Raw genomic sequence first — 18,291 nt, 5'->3', positions numbered from 1 at the left:
AGGACAGTGAAGGACGACGAATCTTTTACATAATCAGAAAATTAAGGAAATGAAAGAGTAATTTCAATAGGTACATATTAATTCTACTATACAAAAAAAAATATAGAATTTTATAATTTTACAAATAATTATTTCATTACATCATAATCCCTAAGCGTAAAATTTATTCTTAGAAAGCAGCTTCAATTTGTGTTTCCAATACTTGAATTTTATTTAAAGTTGTTACCTTAATTACTTCACAAAGATAGAACTTATGATTGGAGAGTAGCGTTTAGTCGCAATTTGTAAACTTTTATTAAAATAATTAAGATATGACAAGGATCGCGAACATTATGAGAGCCTCAAGGCGCACCTGGTAAAGGCAGTCCATAATTAATTTCGAGACAAAGCGTCGTGAATTATTTTGGCTTATTGTAATTTGTACTATCAAATTCCATGATATTGGCAATGTTCATGAGCTCTTAAAATCAATGTTTAACCTCACGATACTGTCGCATAGACGAAAACTGTTAACTTTCCTTTTACAATGTCATTAGGGAAATTGCTATCATTAATTTATAATGCCCTGCTTTGCTATCGACGTATTTAAATCGGACGGTAATCCTGAGGTTTTATAGCGGTAATATTATTTAATTTATGTAAAGTTTAATATTTTAATTATTGTAGAGATGTCAAGTTTTATTAGTGAACTTTTTAAAATATCTTATTAGTCTTGCAGTTCAATAAACGTTAAACAAAGTGCTTGTATTGGCTAAATTATTCATTAAGGTATTTCTATTAAAAGATTATTCAATATTGTAATCGAACCATATTGATATTGAATAGTAGTGCGTAGAAATTACATTACACATGTAATATCTAATGACACTATTTTCTACAAATTACTCTATTTAATTTATAGCACTTAACACTGTTGTAATTTAAATATTGTATACAATACGTCGTGCCAAATTAAGCGCCAGATTGTCAAAGCTTCGATCGAGTTTCTCTAATTGTTTGCAAGCTCCCGGTCGGCTCCAAAAAAATATTGAAAGAAAATCATCGTTAATGTTTTGGTCGCAAGTGTCAATAGTAACGCGACCGTCTCCGTGTTGGGTTACGAAAATAAAGGCGTATAAGTGGCAAAACAAAAAGCGCGATCCACAGCGAGTATCGAATTACCTTTGACTGTATTGCATTCGAATAGACCGTATTGATCGACCGCGTGCTTTGTCCCGATGTGTGAATATTGAAGGGTTTGGATTTCTGTTCGATGTATTGTGACGTGCCAGTACATGATTATTGATCGATCGATTTTTGGTAGCAGAGGAAGTTGATAAATTCGCAGTAATGATATTTATTGTAGGAGGATGGGTAGTAATTATAGTTAGGTAATTGGTGTGGATATACAACTAAATTACATGTGATCCGTATATTTAATTAGTAGTCAAAACTAAAATTACAATCAGAAAAAGCTTACATTTTCTAATATACAAGCACGATGTAAGAACAGGACTATAAATTCGTTGTTTAATACAAAATATTGATACACAGTCTTTATGTAGTAAATATGTGGTCACTGCGAAAGCCCAGGCTTGCCAAAATGAAGTATTTCGTTTGAGTTCCCGACGGAATCGGTTCGTGAGTTCCCGCGCTTCTGATTTTAAATGCAAATTCCTCCAACAACAAACCGAAGGAAACTGCCAGTTATTTTTGTGTTATTCTCACAATATCGGTAAGGAAATATAAATATTCTTGTGGTATGTGTTAATTTAAAAAGGTCGATTTAATGTTTGAATGATTGTTTTTCTTACTTTTATCACTGCCAAATGTTGTGTGCAAACACTACTAATTTGAAGTACCGGGTATTCAGAAATATTAATCATGGAATGATGATTAATCATGACCATTGAAAAAAAAAATGCATAAATTATTAGATATGTTATTATACCTTTCAAATACGTTGATGTCTATATTTCATACCATACGCTTTGATGCGTTTGTAACTAACTAGATGGCGTTGCGTGAATCGTCTAGTCTAGGAAAATATCTGCAGAATTTTATTAAAATTCAACATTAATTAGAGCAGCTATATAAAAACTGTACCAAATGTTAAATAATATTTAGAATGCGAATTATTTACTCTCTTCACTTTTACAATAATTATTTTAATGCTCTCGCCAAAGCTAACCAACCTGACACATTTCTTAGCTGTTTTTAGCATAAAATTAGTGCCGTATGCATTTCAATTACGAACATTAATTGTTGCAGCGAGTATGTCTGTGAAAAAACGTACCTCTTTGTAGAATCTAAATTTTAAAATAATTTTATTTACTAGTACCTCAAAAACAGCGCAGTTTTTAAAGTGAAACAGAATTAACAATGCAAATGCTGCTACAGGAGCGTTGTGTAAAATGTAAAATACATTGTCCGTTTTCAGTAAGACATTCTGGCTGAATTAAAACGAAATGTTCTACTTTAACTCACCTATATGGAAATTTAAGACATTTGATATGGGTCTATTAACATTTTTACGTTCCTAACACAACTTAAGTTTCTATTAAAAGGAATTTCAAAGTACCGTGTAATTGTTTACTTATATAACCTGACCGGCATCTAGACATGGATAAAACTTTGCTATATGGTTGTATAAAATGTACTTTATTGCTTTATTTAGAATAAAATTAAAAGACAAAATATACACCAACAAAATATGAAACTTTCCAAACATTCGATTTATTAAACTTTTCTGTTATTAATACTAGGTGTTGCCAATAAACATTTAAAACTGGTTTTTATTACACACGTCCAGGACATATAATGTCTAATGTATAATATAATATTTAACACACACACACACACTTATTAAACTATTGAATCCCAAGAATAGATAATATAGTTAATTTTTAACAGTTAAAATAAATAAAAACGCAAAAGATGTCGTGGCTAACTGTTAAGATTTCGACTAAATGAAATAAGCAATGTAGAATGCAATCCGCTCTGAGGTTAAACAAGTATCTCATTCAATTCTTGTTCAGATTCACAAAGACTGGAATAGCAAGAATTTTGAAGCATTTTAGCTATCGTCCAAGACAGTTCTGACCTGTGATGAGTATTTTACAGTCGGAATTTGAACCTCTTCGCTACCACGATTGTTTTAAAGCGAACAAAGAAGCCGCGTTATGAAGTTAATGTGGTCGGGCTTATGGCGCCGAAAAGGGAAGTAAGAATAAAATTTAATGTAGTGTTATAAACTGTTAATGAATTTAATATTGCTGTGATATTAATGTTTAATCTTTCTTGTGTTTTAAATTGTGAGGCGTTGTTTATTTGAAAGACTAAAATAGTTATAACTACATATTCTTGGACAGCTGTACTAATTTTAAAAGGGTTTTTTCTCCCGCTCTTGAATAGACGTAGACTATTAATACGAGTGGCTTTCGAAGCAAACGAGGTTGAGGGTTACGGTGTAAATTATTTTTGTTTGTTACTTATATTTCATTTTTATCCTTTTAGGTAGAGGTATCTTCATTTTAAATTCAATCAACTAGCGCTCTACTGTAAAACGATATTTTTTTTAAATTTAAATTTGTTTTTATTGGTCTTTATAGGCCAATTATTCATTGAAGTAATCTAATAATATTTTGAATAGAGTTAATCTGAACAGTTTTGTGTGTGATAAAGTAAGAAAATATGACTTGTTTATTTACCAATAAAACATAAAACCGCTCATAAACAGCTATTGCAGTAAATTCCCGTTTCAACAATACATTTATCATGAACACAGCGTTAATCATATCAACATGTATTAACGAATTTCAATGATTGTAATTTAGCTTTAAAAAGCTTGTTATTCATAAACAGATTAAACATTAATGTAATGAGATAAATTGTGATTCAATAACGCACTTATGTTTGCGTATGTTAAATCAAAATAATTATATTAATTAATTTGCGAAGATAATTCGTATGAACTGGACTTATTTGTCGTAATTCTGCTTGCGGCGTGTGATTGTTTCGCTGGTTTAATGAATCGAATTGAGTTGCGATTTATCGTGCATTTACGGCATTCGAAAATAATGTCCCGCGTGTCTAATATTTGATTTGTCAAAGGAGAATGGGCAAATTGGGCCTGAAACTTGGGCTAAGACCAATACACACGAAATATTGTTTTTGTGATAGATCATTACACATACCTTACGAAAAAAATAAAATAAAAAAATAAATCAACCGGGTTCTTGTACAGTCAAGGCAAAAAGTTTTATTTATTTGGCTATTATTTTGCGCACAATAACGGTGTTTTTAATTCGAGTGAAGTAAGTATAAATCTAAATGTCACTGGAGTGACTGAGTTTAACCACAAAAAACGTCTAACTACGTTAAATTATAATAAACACGGTATAGGTACCTGTTACAAAACATAATATTAGTGTATTTCGGTTATTAGAAGGCTTAAGATTAGTACGTATTTGTAAGTGAAAGTGAATTGGAGTAACATAAAGATATTGTCATTGTCCTTTAACAGTTATTTATTGCATAAAATATTATACACAAAGAAATAAAACTTGATGTGACTGTACAAAAACCCGGTTGATTATTTTTTTATATATATTTTTCCCGTTATGTATGTGTTATGATCTATTATAAAAACAATATCTCATGTGTATTGGTCCAACTCAAGGGTTCAGGCCCAACTTCCATAGTAAAATGCCCATTCTCCTTTAATTTATTTTATAGCGGCTCTATCAAATATCGATGCATTCATTTTATATTGTATCGTATATGTATATATTGTATCGTATGAGCTTTTGTAGGTATAATTGTTCATCATTCTCGTCATACTTGTTTATAAATAAAATCAATCAGTAATACATAGTGCACTAAATAATATGTGCCGTTGCAATCGCCTACTTATGTCAACACGATATAGAGATATATATTATGTAAGAGAAATCGTTGCTCTATCAACAAAAATTATCACATAACTTTCATAAAAGTAATCGTAAATCAAGCTCTATACATCGAAATAATATTATACTAGGTATAGGAGTTTTTAAATAAAACTTTAAATAGAACTCCTTCTGAATTTTCCATTTTCCTGTAATATTAAAAACATCGTTTATATTCATACGACTCTTCAACCAATGACTTTGTGTTTTCAACGACAAAAGTCTATTCGAGATAAAGTACTGATCACTTACAAATACCTGATCGTTTGTACCAAAAGCAGTTTGACGAAGGTAAGCTTCCTCCGTGTCCTCAACCCTTTGTCTCGTGAGAATACAATGGACAATCGCAATGCTTCCAGATACGATATGGGACACCCTTCGCCTCTCGTAAACGTGACCAAATTTCGAACAAAATGTTTTGTGTTCCCAATGTCTAAAATAAGTAATGTCATTCCCTCTGGGACGTTCTGTCATGTATGTTCATGTTACAATTAGAACTAAAATTGAAATAACGTGTATTAAATCTTCATGTCATGTCCTAGCGAGTTTTAACGTATTTATATTTGAGCTACGTTTGTTAGCTCTGCCCACGCGGAGTTGTAGCGAATAACCAAAACCAGTTTATATTATACACATACAAGAATGGATGCTGTAAATACATAGATGAGTGTGTTCTTAGCCTAAATTAACCTGTTCCTTTATAATCATTGAGTTTTTTAGCGTGGTCATCGGTCAAAAAGACTCTTTCCAAGTTTTGACTACTCCGGACGTTATGTCGGCCTCCTGCATTGTGCGTTCCTTTTTTATCCTCTTCACTCCGCCCGGCTGAGTGCGTTCTTTCTTTTAAAAATTTCTATGCACTTTTTGTTTACACACAACTAGCGTGGACATTCGCCTTCAATGCGACGCGTGCATGAATTTAACTACTTAGAATTTCAAAGGGCAATTACTCAGCGAAGTTTTATAGCGTATTATTTATGTTGAATGTTCGATTTTTGAACTGAAACGTTCGCTGTGAGAGTACATTACTGCCAATAGATTGCTATTAGAGAGACCGCTATAACATACGTTTGGTCAGCAAAAGTGCATGGTGGTTAATGTATGAGGCATCCCTTTCATTAAACGCTATTCAGCTAGCGGCTAATGTACGTTCGCAGGAACAACTTTACTAAAACATTTCCCTTGCTAATGATAGACTTAAACCATTATTTACTTCTAACATAAATCTTCGATACCTTTTAACAGTCTCTCTAGTGCTCTACAAATGTTTTCTCGTTTTAATTATATTAAACTGCGCTTAAGAACATTAGTGACTGTGTATTAAATGTAGCAATATTTTATTACAAGTAAATAGTACCTACATAAACAGCACTTACTTTGTTGTAGCTTATTATAGGAGTTCGTAGCTTTTTATAATATTAATGAATTTGTAATATTCGGCGTTAATAGACCATATATGCACATGAATGCTATAATTTATATGCCATCCCAAATTCGTGCACAAAATCGCTTTGTAGAGGAAATGCTTCACCCCAAATTTTATTAAAAATTTAAGCATTTCGTAGTAAAATTTAATAAGAAGTTCTGCAAAAAACCACGCTAGCGCTAAGCGTGCATGCGATGCGTGCAGCTGACGCCAAAAGTACGGCATAATATGATGTCCCTAATCTACTTCACGGTTGGTTGGACGGAGCGCCCTGTCGATAACAATAACTGACTTAGGGCGTTTGTCCACTACAAGGAATTTTACGGTCCGGCATTCCGATTTTTTACGGTCCGGTATGGCACTCCATTAATCTATATACTAGCTTGTGCACTATACGTAATTTTACTGTCCGACATTTTACTTTTCCCTATTCCGGATGGTTTTTTTGTCTACGAGTCGCTGTAGGTATAATTGTTTTCGAATGCCCACTTGCTTGGATTTTACTGTTTTTACTGCATATGCCAATTGAAAGCAAGCTCTTGTTTTACTTTCTTTTAGTTGGCAATGAGATTTGAGAAGTCGGTATTGTTATTTTATATACATTGACCAAGCATTGACCTATAATTATTATCTACTAGCGACCCGCCCCGGCTTCGCACGGGTGCAATGCTGATACTAAATACACTACAGAAAAACTGTGAACGTTGTATATAAAAACATAGCGGCCCTCTCCGGCTTCGCACGGGTATAAAATATATAGCCGGGCCGGGCGGCCGGCCGCCGAAAACGCTACACGTCCCGCAATTTTTAAATCTGTAATATCTTCGAAAATATTCACTTAAATCAGACGGTGTAAAGGGCCATATAGATCTATATTAAATGAACAATGTATTCAATGTATTTAATTGGTTAAGGATTAATGCTGTATTGGTTAAAATCGCTTCGAAAATTAGCCATTATTTGTCGTAAAAAGTAAATGACAAAAAAAAGTTATTGTGGGTTATCCATAAGAGATAGACATATACCATCACGGACTTTTCTGTAGACCTTTTCAATGTGTACAATACTTAGTACATTATTTTGATAAAACTCGTAGGGTTCAGCCTGCGTTTGCAATGTAAGCGGAAAAAATGTAATTATTTACGACATCACATTAGAAACCTCAAAAATAACAGAACTTCGCCACTATTTGATGGATGTTATTATACATATAAACCTTCCTCTTGGATCACTCTATCTATTAAAAAAAACCGCATCAAAATCCGTTGCGTAGTTTCAAAGATTTAAGCGTACAAAGGGACATAGGGACATAGGGACAGGGAAAGCGACTTTGTTTTATACTATGTAGTGATAGTGAAGTAAGTGTTGGTAAGTTAAAGTTCAAGTGGGAATAGCTTTAGCTCCTCGTCACCGATTAAAATAAATAAGTGAAACACGCATTTTAAATCTCTTACGGAACTTTACTTATTATTATAACGAAATAATATAATATTTCACCTTCTATATTTTTTACTCGTTTCTTGTAAAATGCAAAAACAATCATTTATGATAGCATTATACCGCCAAACTTCCTTGAACTGTACCGCACTGATCCGAGTAAAGACGGACAGGTGCACAAGCAATTCATCGGTTTTTTCATGCCACACCGGACCGTAAAAAATCGGAATGCCGGACGGTAAAATTCCTTGTAGTGCACAAGCGCCCTTAATATGCCCGATAATCGGTTTTGCTATTCGGAAACCTCCGTGATTGACACTTTTGATGACGTTCTAGCTGAACTGAGCGCGGCCCCCGAATTCACAGCTTTTCTTCTATTACAATCCGAGGGATCAGAATTTATTTTACAAATAAATACGAGTGTATTTTAAATAATTGGACGCGGATTTATTTGGATCATGTTTATTTTTTTGGATTTATTTAGTTGAATATGAATGCAATGCCAGACAGATGCAGTTTGCCTTCCGCTTTGTGTAGGTACATATTAGATTTTGAAATGTAATATTATCGTATTTTCACAACACTTGACAAGGTATAATTATTCAAGTTACCACATTTATTATGCTCTCAGTAAACTGTTTCTGGGTATAGTTTAATGAAGGCGGTAATTGCGTATTAATATTGCGGTTTATATGGCCATAATAGTTTAGATAGAGATTAGTAAATATACAACTATCTTTTAATAATAAAACTATATCTATGTGGGGACAATTATAATAATTCATGTTTACCTAAATCTTAATAAAATTACATTCTTCGTAAAATAAAGTTCTCGTGTTTATGCACATTAACATAATATACGTTTTTGTAAGTGTTACCTATATTTTTCTTAGAAAATGTACAGCAAGGGAATACATAATATGTTTTTTTCTTTTATTTTCAAGCTTATTGTTAATGTATATCTACTTCACCAACACGTTGAACTGTATTAAAATCTCCCAGAATTCTCAGAGAGGGCAATGAAACAAAAGAATAATTTTGTCTCATCGCACGCAAACAAAAATTATACTTCCGTCTCTTTTCATGAGGTACCCTTGAATTGCTTTGAATGTAGAGTAAGTGTAATGTTACGTACACGCACACATTAATGTGACAGCACACAAGCACACAATTGTGAATGTAGTGTGTTGTATCGTGAATTATGATTTGCGAAGATACTTCGAAAGATACACTATGATATTCTGAGAATTTTTTACGACGAGAAATTCATGACTAATAAATATTAAGAGCACGAATTTTTTTCTATAAATATTTAGCAAAAATATTCTTCTTTTTCGGATATCATTGTGTTTAAGCAATAGAGCTTACGCAGATCTGTTTTTGTGAGAAACTTATGTTATGGATAATCTATCCGTGACATGACTCAACCTTTTTGAGATTTTGTATTGAAATAAAAATGTAGCTAAACTAAATTACAAACAAACAAGAATGACTCACCTCTTCTATGTCTCACGTGGTATTTGCTCTTAGTCACCGGTCCCGTACAACACGGTTGTTCATAATAAAAGTTATAGGAACTGTCCACTTCAGAATTCGGTTGAATAAGCTGGGAATGAACCTGCCATTCCGCACCGATGAGCACTACAGCTAACCAACGAACGGTAAGGGAAAACGCCCCCATAGTCCGCACACTAATATACATAATCACCACACTAACACTAATGTTTAACACCGATACATTTCAAACCTGCAAGGGAATAAAAGCATAAATAAAAAAAAAAACAAAAGTGAAAAAAAAAACACCGACATATTTCAATATAAAATGAGCATTATTCGTTTTACATAATAATAAACATTTCTACTAAAACGTTATTTTTATTGTTTTTAATAAAAAAGAAAATTATATAATTAAGTAATTATTTATCTAGGTATGTGATATGTGAAAAGATACACGACTAAGATTCCATTATAGTTAGACTATACTATGTTCTTCTTTAAATTGTAATTGTGTTTTTATAACTATTACATATTGCATTCAATTTCCAATTAAATGTTAGAGTATTTTTAATATTTTTGTGTGTATTCTATTTTTTCGATACATACGAAGGAGAGTCGAAGTTTATAAAGTTTTCTGTTTATAACCTTAATCATTTTTATTCATTGACGCTCCTTTGCTTCTCTATATTATACTATCTTATGATGTTAATTAAGAGAGTATTATAATATATTAAATAAAAATTATGTTTTTAAAAATTATAAACATGTATTTTATAAGAAAAATTTTGCGCGTAAAGCAAAAAGCTATGTTTGCCGGTTAGGCCTAAATGAAATAAGCTTGATGTAAAATGTTGCGTCTGGCAAAAAAATTCATCACTATTTTTAACATAACATGTCCTGAAGATTTGATGGTAGTGAACAGACATTCAATAACAGAAATATATTTATATATGTATGTATCTGTGAAAATAATTGACAAACATATCAATGTTCAAGATAACAATCGCAAATAAAAAGAAAAGCAGTAAAATGTTTATTTTCGAATGAAATGAAATAACAACTTTATTCATTTAAAAGATACAAGAGTTATGTTTAAATGTGCACAAAGCTTAACCACTAAATCCAATAATATCGATATCAAAACAATATAAACGTAAACTGCTTGATTTATTGCGAGTGATTTATAGTTAGAGCACACGCGACACGAACGCAAATAAGCAATACAAACCAATAAATGAAATAATGGGATAAAAAACACAATATACGCCCATTGTGAAATAAAACGCCGGTTGATTCTACTGTAAAGTATGGGGATGTTTAATGGTTTCAAAGACTGTTATGGAGATTGATAATGTAGTACACCTAGCGTAATGGAAACCACATGTCATTGTACTTTTGGCTTTAATTGCATCATCAAACATAGTTTTTGCGATTAAATCTGACTCTTTTTTCCGCCATTATTATATTTTTTTGCTATATTACAAACAGTAAGAGGATTATCTTGTGCTATTTTTCTTTATCTTTTTAAACATGTACTCGAAGTTCAAGCATTAAACATTAATAATAATTTATGGTACAAAATTTTTCCTTATTGTAGGTAACAAAAAAGTAAACATTACGAAATGTACGAATAAAGCAAATCGCAATTGGCTATTTACCCCGATAATCTTCCACATTTTCCAATTCATTACATTGTCGTCACATATCAGTAATTCATCATACCCAAAGAGATTATAATCATGGGTATCGTGGAATAAATAAATGTCTTCTGCTAAATTTAACCCGAATCTTCGGTCCTTCGTCATGTGTAATGTGTATCTTTCCTTGAATGCGGTCAGGGTTCCCGTGAAAGAGTATTGAGATGAATTAAATAGATAAGTTTCAAAAAAGGGATATTGAAAGGGTGTTATCACGGACTCGATTACGATGCGTAATAAATTACGCGAGGAATATATTTGGAAATTACGCTGTGAGCTTTCTCGCAAAGTAAGTTTAATAGTTTCATGATTTTAATAATAAAGGTAACGTATATTTACCTAAGTACTTACAGCTAATTGGTTAACAATAATTAAAGTTTATTAAAACACTTAATTATTAACTTAAATTTTTCTAGTTTGTTTTATTTTATTTAATTTTATTTTAGGTTATTTAACTATATTTTATTATTCGGGACACTTTAGACACGCGTCTGTTGTCTGGTTGGGCCCTGAAAACCAGCGCTATGCCGACCGTGGTGCGGCGTAGCATATGCTGAGTGGCCTTACCCTTTAGGTCACCAGTCGCCCCACAAAAATTTAAAATAGATTTTTAGCTCTTAATTTTTTTTTTCTTTTTTATCCCTGTTATTTTCTATAGTCTTTAAGAGTGCTTTTGTTATTGTTTTTTTTTATGTGGTGGTGGTACTTTGGTGATTCTAATAAATGTATTTTATTCTTTCTTATTCTTATTCTTATTCTAAATGAATCGAATTTTATATGAACTCATAGTATACTTTCAATACTCAAATTGATGTAAAACTGGTTTTGTTTTTTGTAAGTCAATGAGTCTATTAGGCAATAATGACTTACAATTCGAAAGAAAAGTACAAAGTAACAAAATGTTTTCTCGTGAGAGGTTAATAGTTTTTATTCATCGTGATTAATGGCTTCTGAACTCATGATCTTTGTGGATGGTAGTTGCATCGTTAGGAGTAAATATTTTTAAATCTCCCCGTTCAAATAAACATTTTGGGGTGGCTTAAAATTTTCTATTTTGTTTGTATCCGCTGGGATCAACGTGACGTACGTCTTTATCCAGGGAAATAAAAAATGATGTGCTATTGATTACTTTACTTTTGCTATATTTTATCATTGATTTATGGGTGTTCAAGTAAATTCAATGTGTTTTAAATAGTCCATTAAATTTTAAAACACACTTAAAACCCCAAAACTATGACGACTTATTATTATTATTATAGTTTAAAAATTAAACATACTTCTTCATTGAAATTAGATTGTGGTTTCTAAAAATATTTCATCTTTATTTTTACATCAAACATCAAACTTTTGGTGAATGATTTAAATCCCTGTTAATTTATCAATGCTAAGAAATGATTCGGTCGAATGAAAAATATGAGTCAAAAACGTCGCTCGCACATCCTGTCCGGTGATTCTCAGTATTGAAACCGGTTCCATAATGATGTCTTCATTACTGATTCCCAACAGACCACTTCATATTATACTCGTACACCGAACGATTTTTTGCTTCACTAATTTTATATTTCATTTTTCTTCGTTCAAGACGGCCTACATTGCCTCTATAGTCAAAAAGACATTTAGCCCGAGATCTGTAAGAGATTTCATCCGAGAATATTAGCTAATTCAGTGTAATATCTAATATTAAAAGTGAATATTTTCTAAGAGAATATCTAATTACATCGCCTCGAGATTCAGCTCAAACCACCCAACGACCGGAGCGTTAATAAAATAAAAAGTTTCACGATTATTCAAAATAATTTCTTGGAAGAAATCTTAAGCATTTCGTGGGCATTACTTTATACGAGTTCATTAAGTGGATTTTAATCTCCTTTCATATCTGTCAATCTCATTTTGTTCCATAATTACACCGTTACTGCTGCCCATTGCACGACATCCTCCTCATTATGGGCGAAGAATGTTAAGAAATTTCATCCGACAACCCATTGAGGCAGCCCTTCCAATTGTGCGAAGGTGTTCCAATTGAATGGTAGGTGGAATAGGGGTACGAATATAATGAAATTTCGCGTCGATAAAGACCACTGAGCCTGTAACACAATACTCGATGTTTCCTTCCCGGCACGTATCAATGTCACGCCATTAAACCGAATAAAAATATCAGCCGACACATCTTAGCTTAGTAAATTATACTTGCCTCCGTTTTAATTAACACTCTGAAAGGATACCAAACGATTTCATGTTTTATTTCTTTCGGGAGAAGTATAGAGCGATACGGTACGGAATAAAACATTTCTAGAGGTAGAGAAGAGTGATTTTGTTTACCTCGAAGATACTATTTTATTGGCTATCTTATTTCTGTGCACTTTTATGATTCTGTAAATAGCGAAATCCAGACAAGTTAATTGCGTGGGCAGAAGATACTGTACGGTCCGGATATACGTTTTGAATTATTAATACAATGCCGTGGAGCGAATCGTAAGCTCCTTACTAAGAAACTGAATAAATATTGTACTGATAGTATTCGGGCCCAAACAGAATAACAGCGTGTTATACGAGTGTAGCCGGTTCGCAAATAGTTTTATAATGATGGGATACGCCTGAAACAATATTAACGGCGGGATTTTGAGATAACGCTCAATCCAAAGCTGTTTAAATATGATAAATGATACCAATTTATTATCGATTTTAATGAATGACTACGTGAAATCACGTCTGGTTTGATGTGATTTTCAGTAGACAATGCTTAGCGCTCTATTTTCCATATATTATATTCAATGTACTCATCATCAAATTAGTTTATGTTAGTACATATTTATATCTAGGTGTATTGAATATAATTTTAATATTTCACTTGAATATTATAATGTAATACACAATATATTTTAAATGAAGCGTGTAATAAAGATTGCAAAATATTTATTTCTTCGTTTCAATAAGGCATAAAGGGATGGATTCTTGGAAGGCATTTTCATAAAAATTCTCGGGTGTATACTGTATAGCCATTGAAATAGTTTCTTCTTTTAGAAATCGAGCGAATATTATTTATATTTTTAATCATGTCATTTAATTGAATTACGCAAGTGAATTTCTAGTAATTGTGTATTATAAACAACTAGCTGCTTAGCGCGGTTTCACCCCCGTGGCTCCACTCCTGTTGGTCGTAGCGTGATAATATATAGCCTTTCTCGATAAATGAGCTATCTAACACCGAAATAATTTTTCAAATAGGACCAGTAGTTCCCGAGATTAGCGCTTTCAAACAAACAAACAAATTCCTCAGCTTTATAATATTAGTATAGATAAGTAATGGAAGACACTATAAATTACATAGGCACGGCTGTGTTAATATAATCGCGTAAGCATAATGTTAGCAGAGATTGCGTTAAGGGCTAAGATATGGTAAGTTATTAATACTGTTCGGTTACATAAACCTCAAAGTCTAATTAGTTTCTGAAGCACAAAATCAATTAAATGCTACAAACGGAGCTATTGGATCCACAACCGCAACCCCAAGAAATGCTTGCAAATTCAAAGGAACAACAGATATTATAATGTATAAATAATTAAATTCTTCGGCTGTTATTGGTAGCTTATGTTGGGGACAACTAATTGTTGTATAATGGAGTATGCACAAAGGTTTAGTTCGTATGTAAGTAGTTTGGGATAATAGTGATAAATTGAAAAGTAATAGACATTAGAAACATATCAACCAACTTATACTAAGTTATTCCTTCACAACAAAACTAGATGTAGCTTTAGTAGGTACTTTAGTACTTCGACCGCCTCCTCGGTACAGTGGTTGACGCGTGAGCGTAGAACCGAGGGGTCCTGGGTTCGATTCCCGGTGGAGACGAAAAAATAAAATGTCTCGGTCTGGCAGGACACAGAAGGCTGATCACCTACTTGTCCCTAAAGAAACATCGATCAGTGAAACAGATGTATGAATAATGCATCTGCCCCCTACCCCACTACGGGGACACGGGACTTCACTTTTTAGTACTTCGTCTTTAGTTTCAGTTTATAATGTTGTTGTTTTTAGTAAAAACTTATATTATTACTCAGAATTTTTAACTTGAAAAATAATTTATATTGTAATAAAATATTTTGTATTTTTAAATTATGAAGAAGTTAAAAGTTTTTACTAGTTTATGGGCTAGGAATTTTATAATCTTCATGGATTATGTTCTCCTTGTTTTGTGGATAACGAGCTTTCGTAGCATGTTATTTTAATATTTTTATTATAATTTTATAAAGGATATAAAGGTATATATAGAGAAGTTAAATATTTATAAAAATATGAGATGCATGGTTGCTTTTTGCTAGTCTGATTTATTATCAGTTCGCATCAAACTTGTACAAAGAAAAGGAGCAAAGAGGTTTTCTTTCTGCTAACAAAAACACCTATCCCATAACCTCCCTCAGACCAGCGTTAAATAACGAGAACCGAAATCTTGTACAGAAACATTATCAATAAATGCTCGTCCCGCGTTAGTTGGGGCCCATACATTCAACCCACGTACTGAATGTACGTAACCGTCTGCCTTCGCATTATTGATACAAATAGAGATATCAATTGTTTCGGACGTAGGTATAACAATATCACAAATTCTTTGGGATTAGGGGCGCTACTTACTAAGGGAACATACGGTTATCAGCAGTTATTATTGTGTAAGTTTTGCTGATCTCTCTATGCTGTGTTCGTCTTTTGTTTTACGACGTTGCGGTATTTACTGGATTAGTTGGTAATATTAGGAAGGTTTGGTTTTAGCTTGTTAACGATATTTTGTGGGTATTGTTACATACTCGGGTATGTATTTAAAGGAAACGAATAGTCTGAGGTCCATATTGCATAAAGAATGTAAAGAGGAAATAAATTATGGGTTTTGTACACAGTTTTGTACATGAAATCATCTATGGTATGTTATCTATATCTTATAGTGCTTTCAATGATTACGCTTAATTTATTTTTAGTTTAGGTAGATGAAAAATAAAACTGTAGATACATATTATATTTTGCATGCAAACATTAATATAACGAGAAATATAGATTTAAATGTAAATTGACTAGGTATATTTTCTGTTATTTAGACAAATATTGACGTTGGAATATGTTAATTATAATGCCAATCATAAATATATATGATTGGCAATTTTCATTAAAATTACCTTTATAAAATGTATTCAATACGATGAAAATTGTCTGATGATTTTATCTAGTTGGAGAGTTTTAGTTTTTTATATATGTATATAACATTGTTTTTTTTTCAATCGATTGTTTCCAGTAACATTTTTATCCTGCTCTCTCGGTATAATTATTTAGATCCCAATTATGTCTTTAAATAATTTTATTTTTTAAATTGTAGTGCTTTAAGTATGTGTCTTTATTTTCTGATTTTAATATACACATAACTGCTGGCTGAGAATGGTTATTTACAATACACTGCAAAAATAATACGTAATTTGTAAATATAAAAAAATACAATAGGTATTTTTTAGTGAAATTTCCGTTCCAATACCTTAATATGATGAACTTATATATCGAAGCATTTATATTTTTTAATTGCTTTGAATATGTCCATTACATTGATTGGAACGTGGTTATTTACAACAAAAAATCAACCCTACTTAATAATTGTGTACATTCATAAATTAATAGTACTTATAATGAAAAAAAAAAACATGCCGTTCACAATTATTTGTAGTGGGTTCTAGGTACCTATGTTGTATGTAGAGTCAATTTTTGAACTGATATTTTTAAAATAAATAAAAAATATAAATGATTAATGATAACATGTAAACTCTACATTGGCTCTACGTGAGTAGTTGACTAGTTCATTCATATTGCAGGGTACAAAAAACAGTATTTCTGGTCAGTAATTCAGATTTTTGCATATAACAATTAAACGTCCTGCAGACAATAGCTGGTCTATTGTAGTCTATAGATATTGAACAATGATACTCACTGAATGGAGAGATAGTATTATTATTGCAACTGTCTTGGTTTATTTTAGCAGGTACATTTCGGGCGGCAGATGATTTGTGAAAGGGTCTTTAGTATTGCTTTATGTTTAGTATTCTGTCTATTTTGGTAAGGTTGTTCAACTCAGCTGAGCATTTAGGTTAGTTATGTGTAAAAATAAATGACTTAATAAGCAGTAATAGGCTTAAATACTTTATTAAATATTCTTATAGTAGAGCTTTTTGTAAGTTTGGATGTTGTTAAATAGTTTTATTCTACTTTAAACTAATTAAGTACACGATAAACATATTTTACTTGATCTTAAACCGAAATAAAAAAGTCATGTTTATTTCGATTTTCTTAGATATTTGTACTGAATTTATAGAATATTGAAAATATCTTATCAAGTTTTAAGTTCTTGTAGAAAAGCTTTACGCTAGACAGATTAAAACAAATTAATATTGGAGATCTAAGTTGCATTCATAACAAGAGTAAAACCAAACATTTATATCAAGTAAACTGTAAACACAAATAATACTCATTATAACTACGCATGTGAAATATGTCGGAGTTTTGGTTGGTAACATTCTGTACACGGGAATGGTATAACGACCAACCTCAGTCCGTTGAACCAAACACGTTGCAGTTTCACAAAAAAATAAACACACACTGTTTCAAATTAATCGTCACTTTATGCCAATAACATTTGAATATTATCACAAATAAGTTTTAATAAACTTTCATTCAACAATTACAAATGAATGAATTTTTAAATCGTAGTAGCGAAGAAAGTTGCATGAACACAGCACGCACATCCGTCCCGCGGGCCGGCCGGCGCAGAACTAACCCGCTGCTTTCATACCATACAAAACTTTTAAGTCATGGAGACGGCAAAGCTATGTCGCGCCTCTACAATTCACGCACACATGTACACCCGACACCCTATGCACAAACACGAAAGCGAGCTTCCAAGTTCACTAAATAAACGAACACAAACACAGGCGCGTACGAACAGCGTCTACCCCCTGTCCGTGAGACGTCGGAGCGAGAAGGCAATATCAACAATCCATTACGGCGTTCGAGCGTAAGAGGGACTTCACTACCAAACAGATGTATATCATTTCACGCAGGTAAGTATTGAAAACGTTGGTGTGCATGAGTAGGATAGCGCACAAATTTAGCTAAGCGAAGCCGGTTGTGCGGGAATGGGACAGGAACTGTTCAAGTCACCCGTTGTACATTCCTTCCTGATACCGGCGCGACGTCGTACCTTTCGATCGTTCAAGTGGCAGATGAAGCTTTTAGGGCTGTCACCTTTCCTCTATGATAATTAACTCACTCTGTCACCTG

General features: G+C 32.4%; 2 protein-coding genes across 3 annotated transcripts in view; one reads left to right on the top strand and one right to left on the bottom strand.

Annotated features, from left to right (window-relative positions):
* Sema2a (Semaphorin 2a) overlaps positions 1-18,291 on the bottom strand; it is a 248,737-nt gene that overhangs the window by 78,400 nt on the left and 152,046 nt on the right. The window contains exons 1-2 of one of the 2 annotated variants that reach the window (XM_090104079.1): positions 17,559-17,772; positions 9,289-9,538 (exon numbers count right to left, since the gene is read on the bottom strand). The exons of the other annotated variant lie outside the window; for it this stretch is intronic. Of the exons in view, the coding sequence (XP_089960205.1) occupies positions 9,289-9,493 (205 nt within the window). The 5' untranslated portion in view covers positions 9,494-9,538; positions 17,559-17,772. Of the gene's footprint in view, positions 1-9,288; positions 9,539-17,558; positions 17,773-18,291 lie in introns of those variants that run through there. 2 annotated transcript variants of the gene reach the window in all.
* Positions 7,172-18,291, top strand: part of LOC149907015 (uncharacterized) — a 251,513-nt gene continuing 240,393 nt past the window's right edge. Inside the window, exon 1 of the mRNA XM_090104081.1 lies at positions 7,172-7,251. Coding sequence (XP_089960207.1) covers positions 7,234-7,251 — 18 coding nt within the window. The 5' untranslated portion in view covers positions 7,172-7,233. The remainder of the gene's footprint in view (positions 7,252-18,291) is intronic.

The sequence above is a fragment of the Colias eurytheme genome, chromosome 7 (genome assembly GCF_061535395.1).
Source record: "Colias eurytheme isolate Ceu_HAF_F1 chromosome 7, ilColEury1 Martin Lab GWU primary, whole genome shotgun sequence".
NCBI lineage: Eukaryota > Metazoa > Arthropoda > Insecta > Lepidoptera > Pieridae > Colias > Colias eurytheme.
This window is presented reverse-complemented; position numbering and strand designations above follow the sequence as displayed.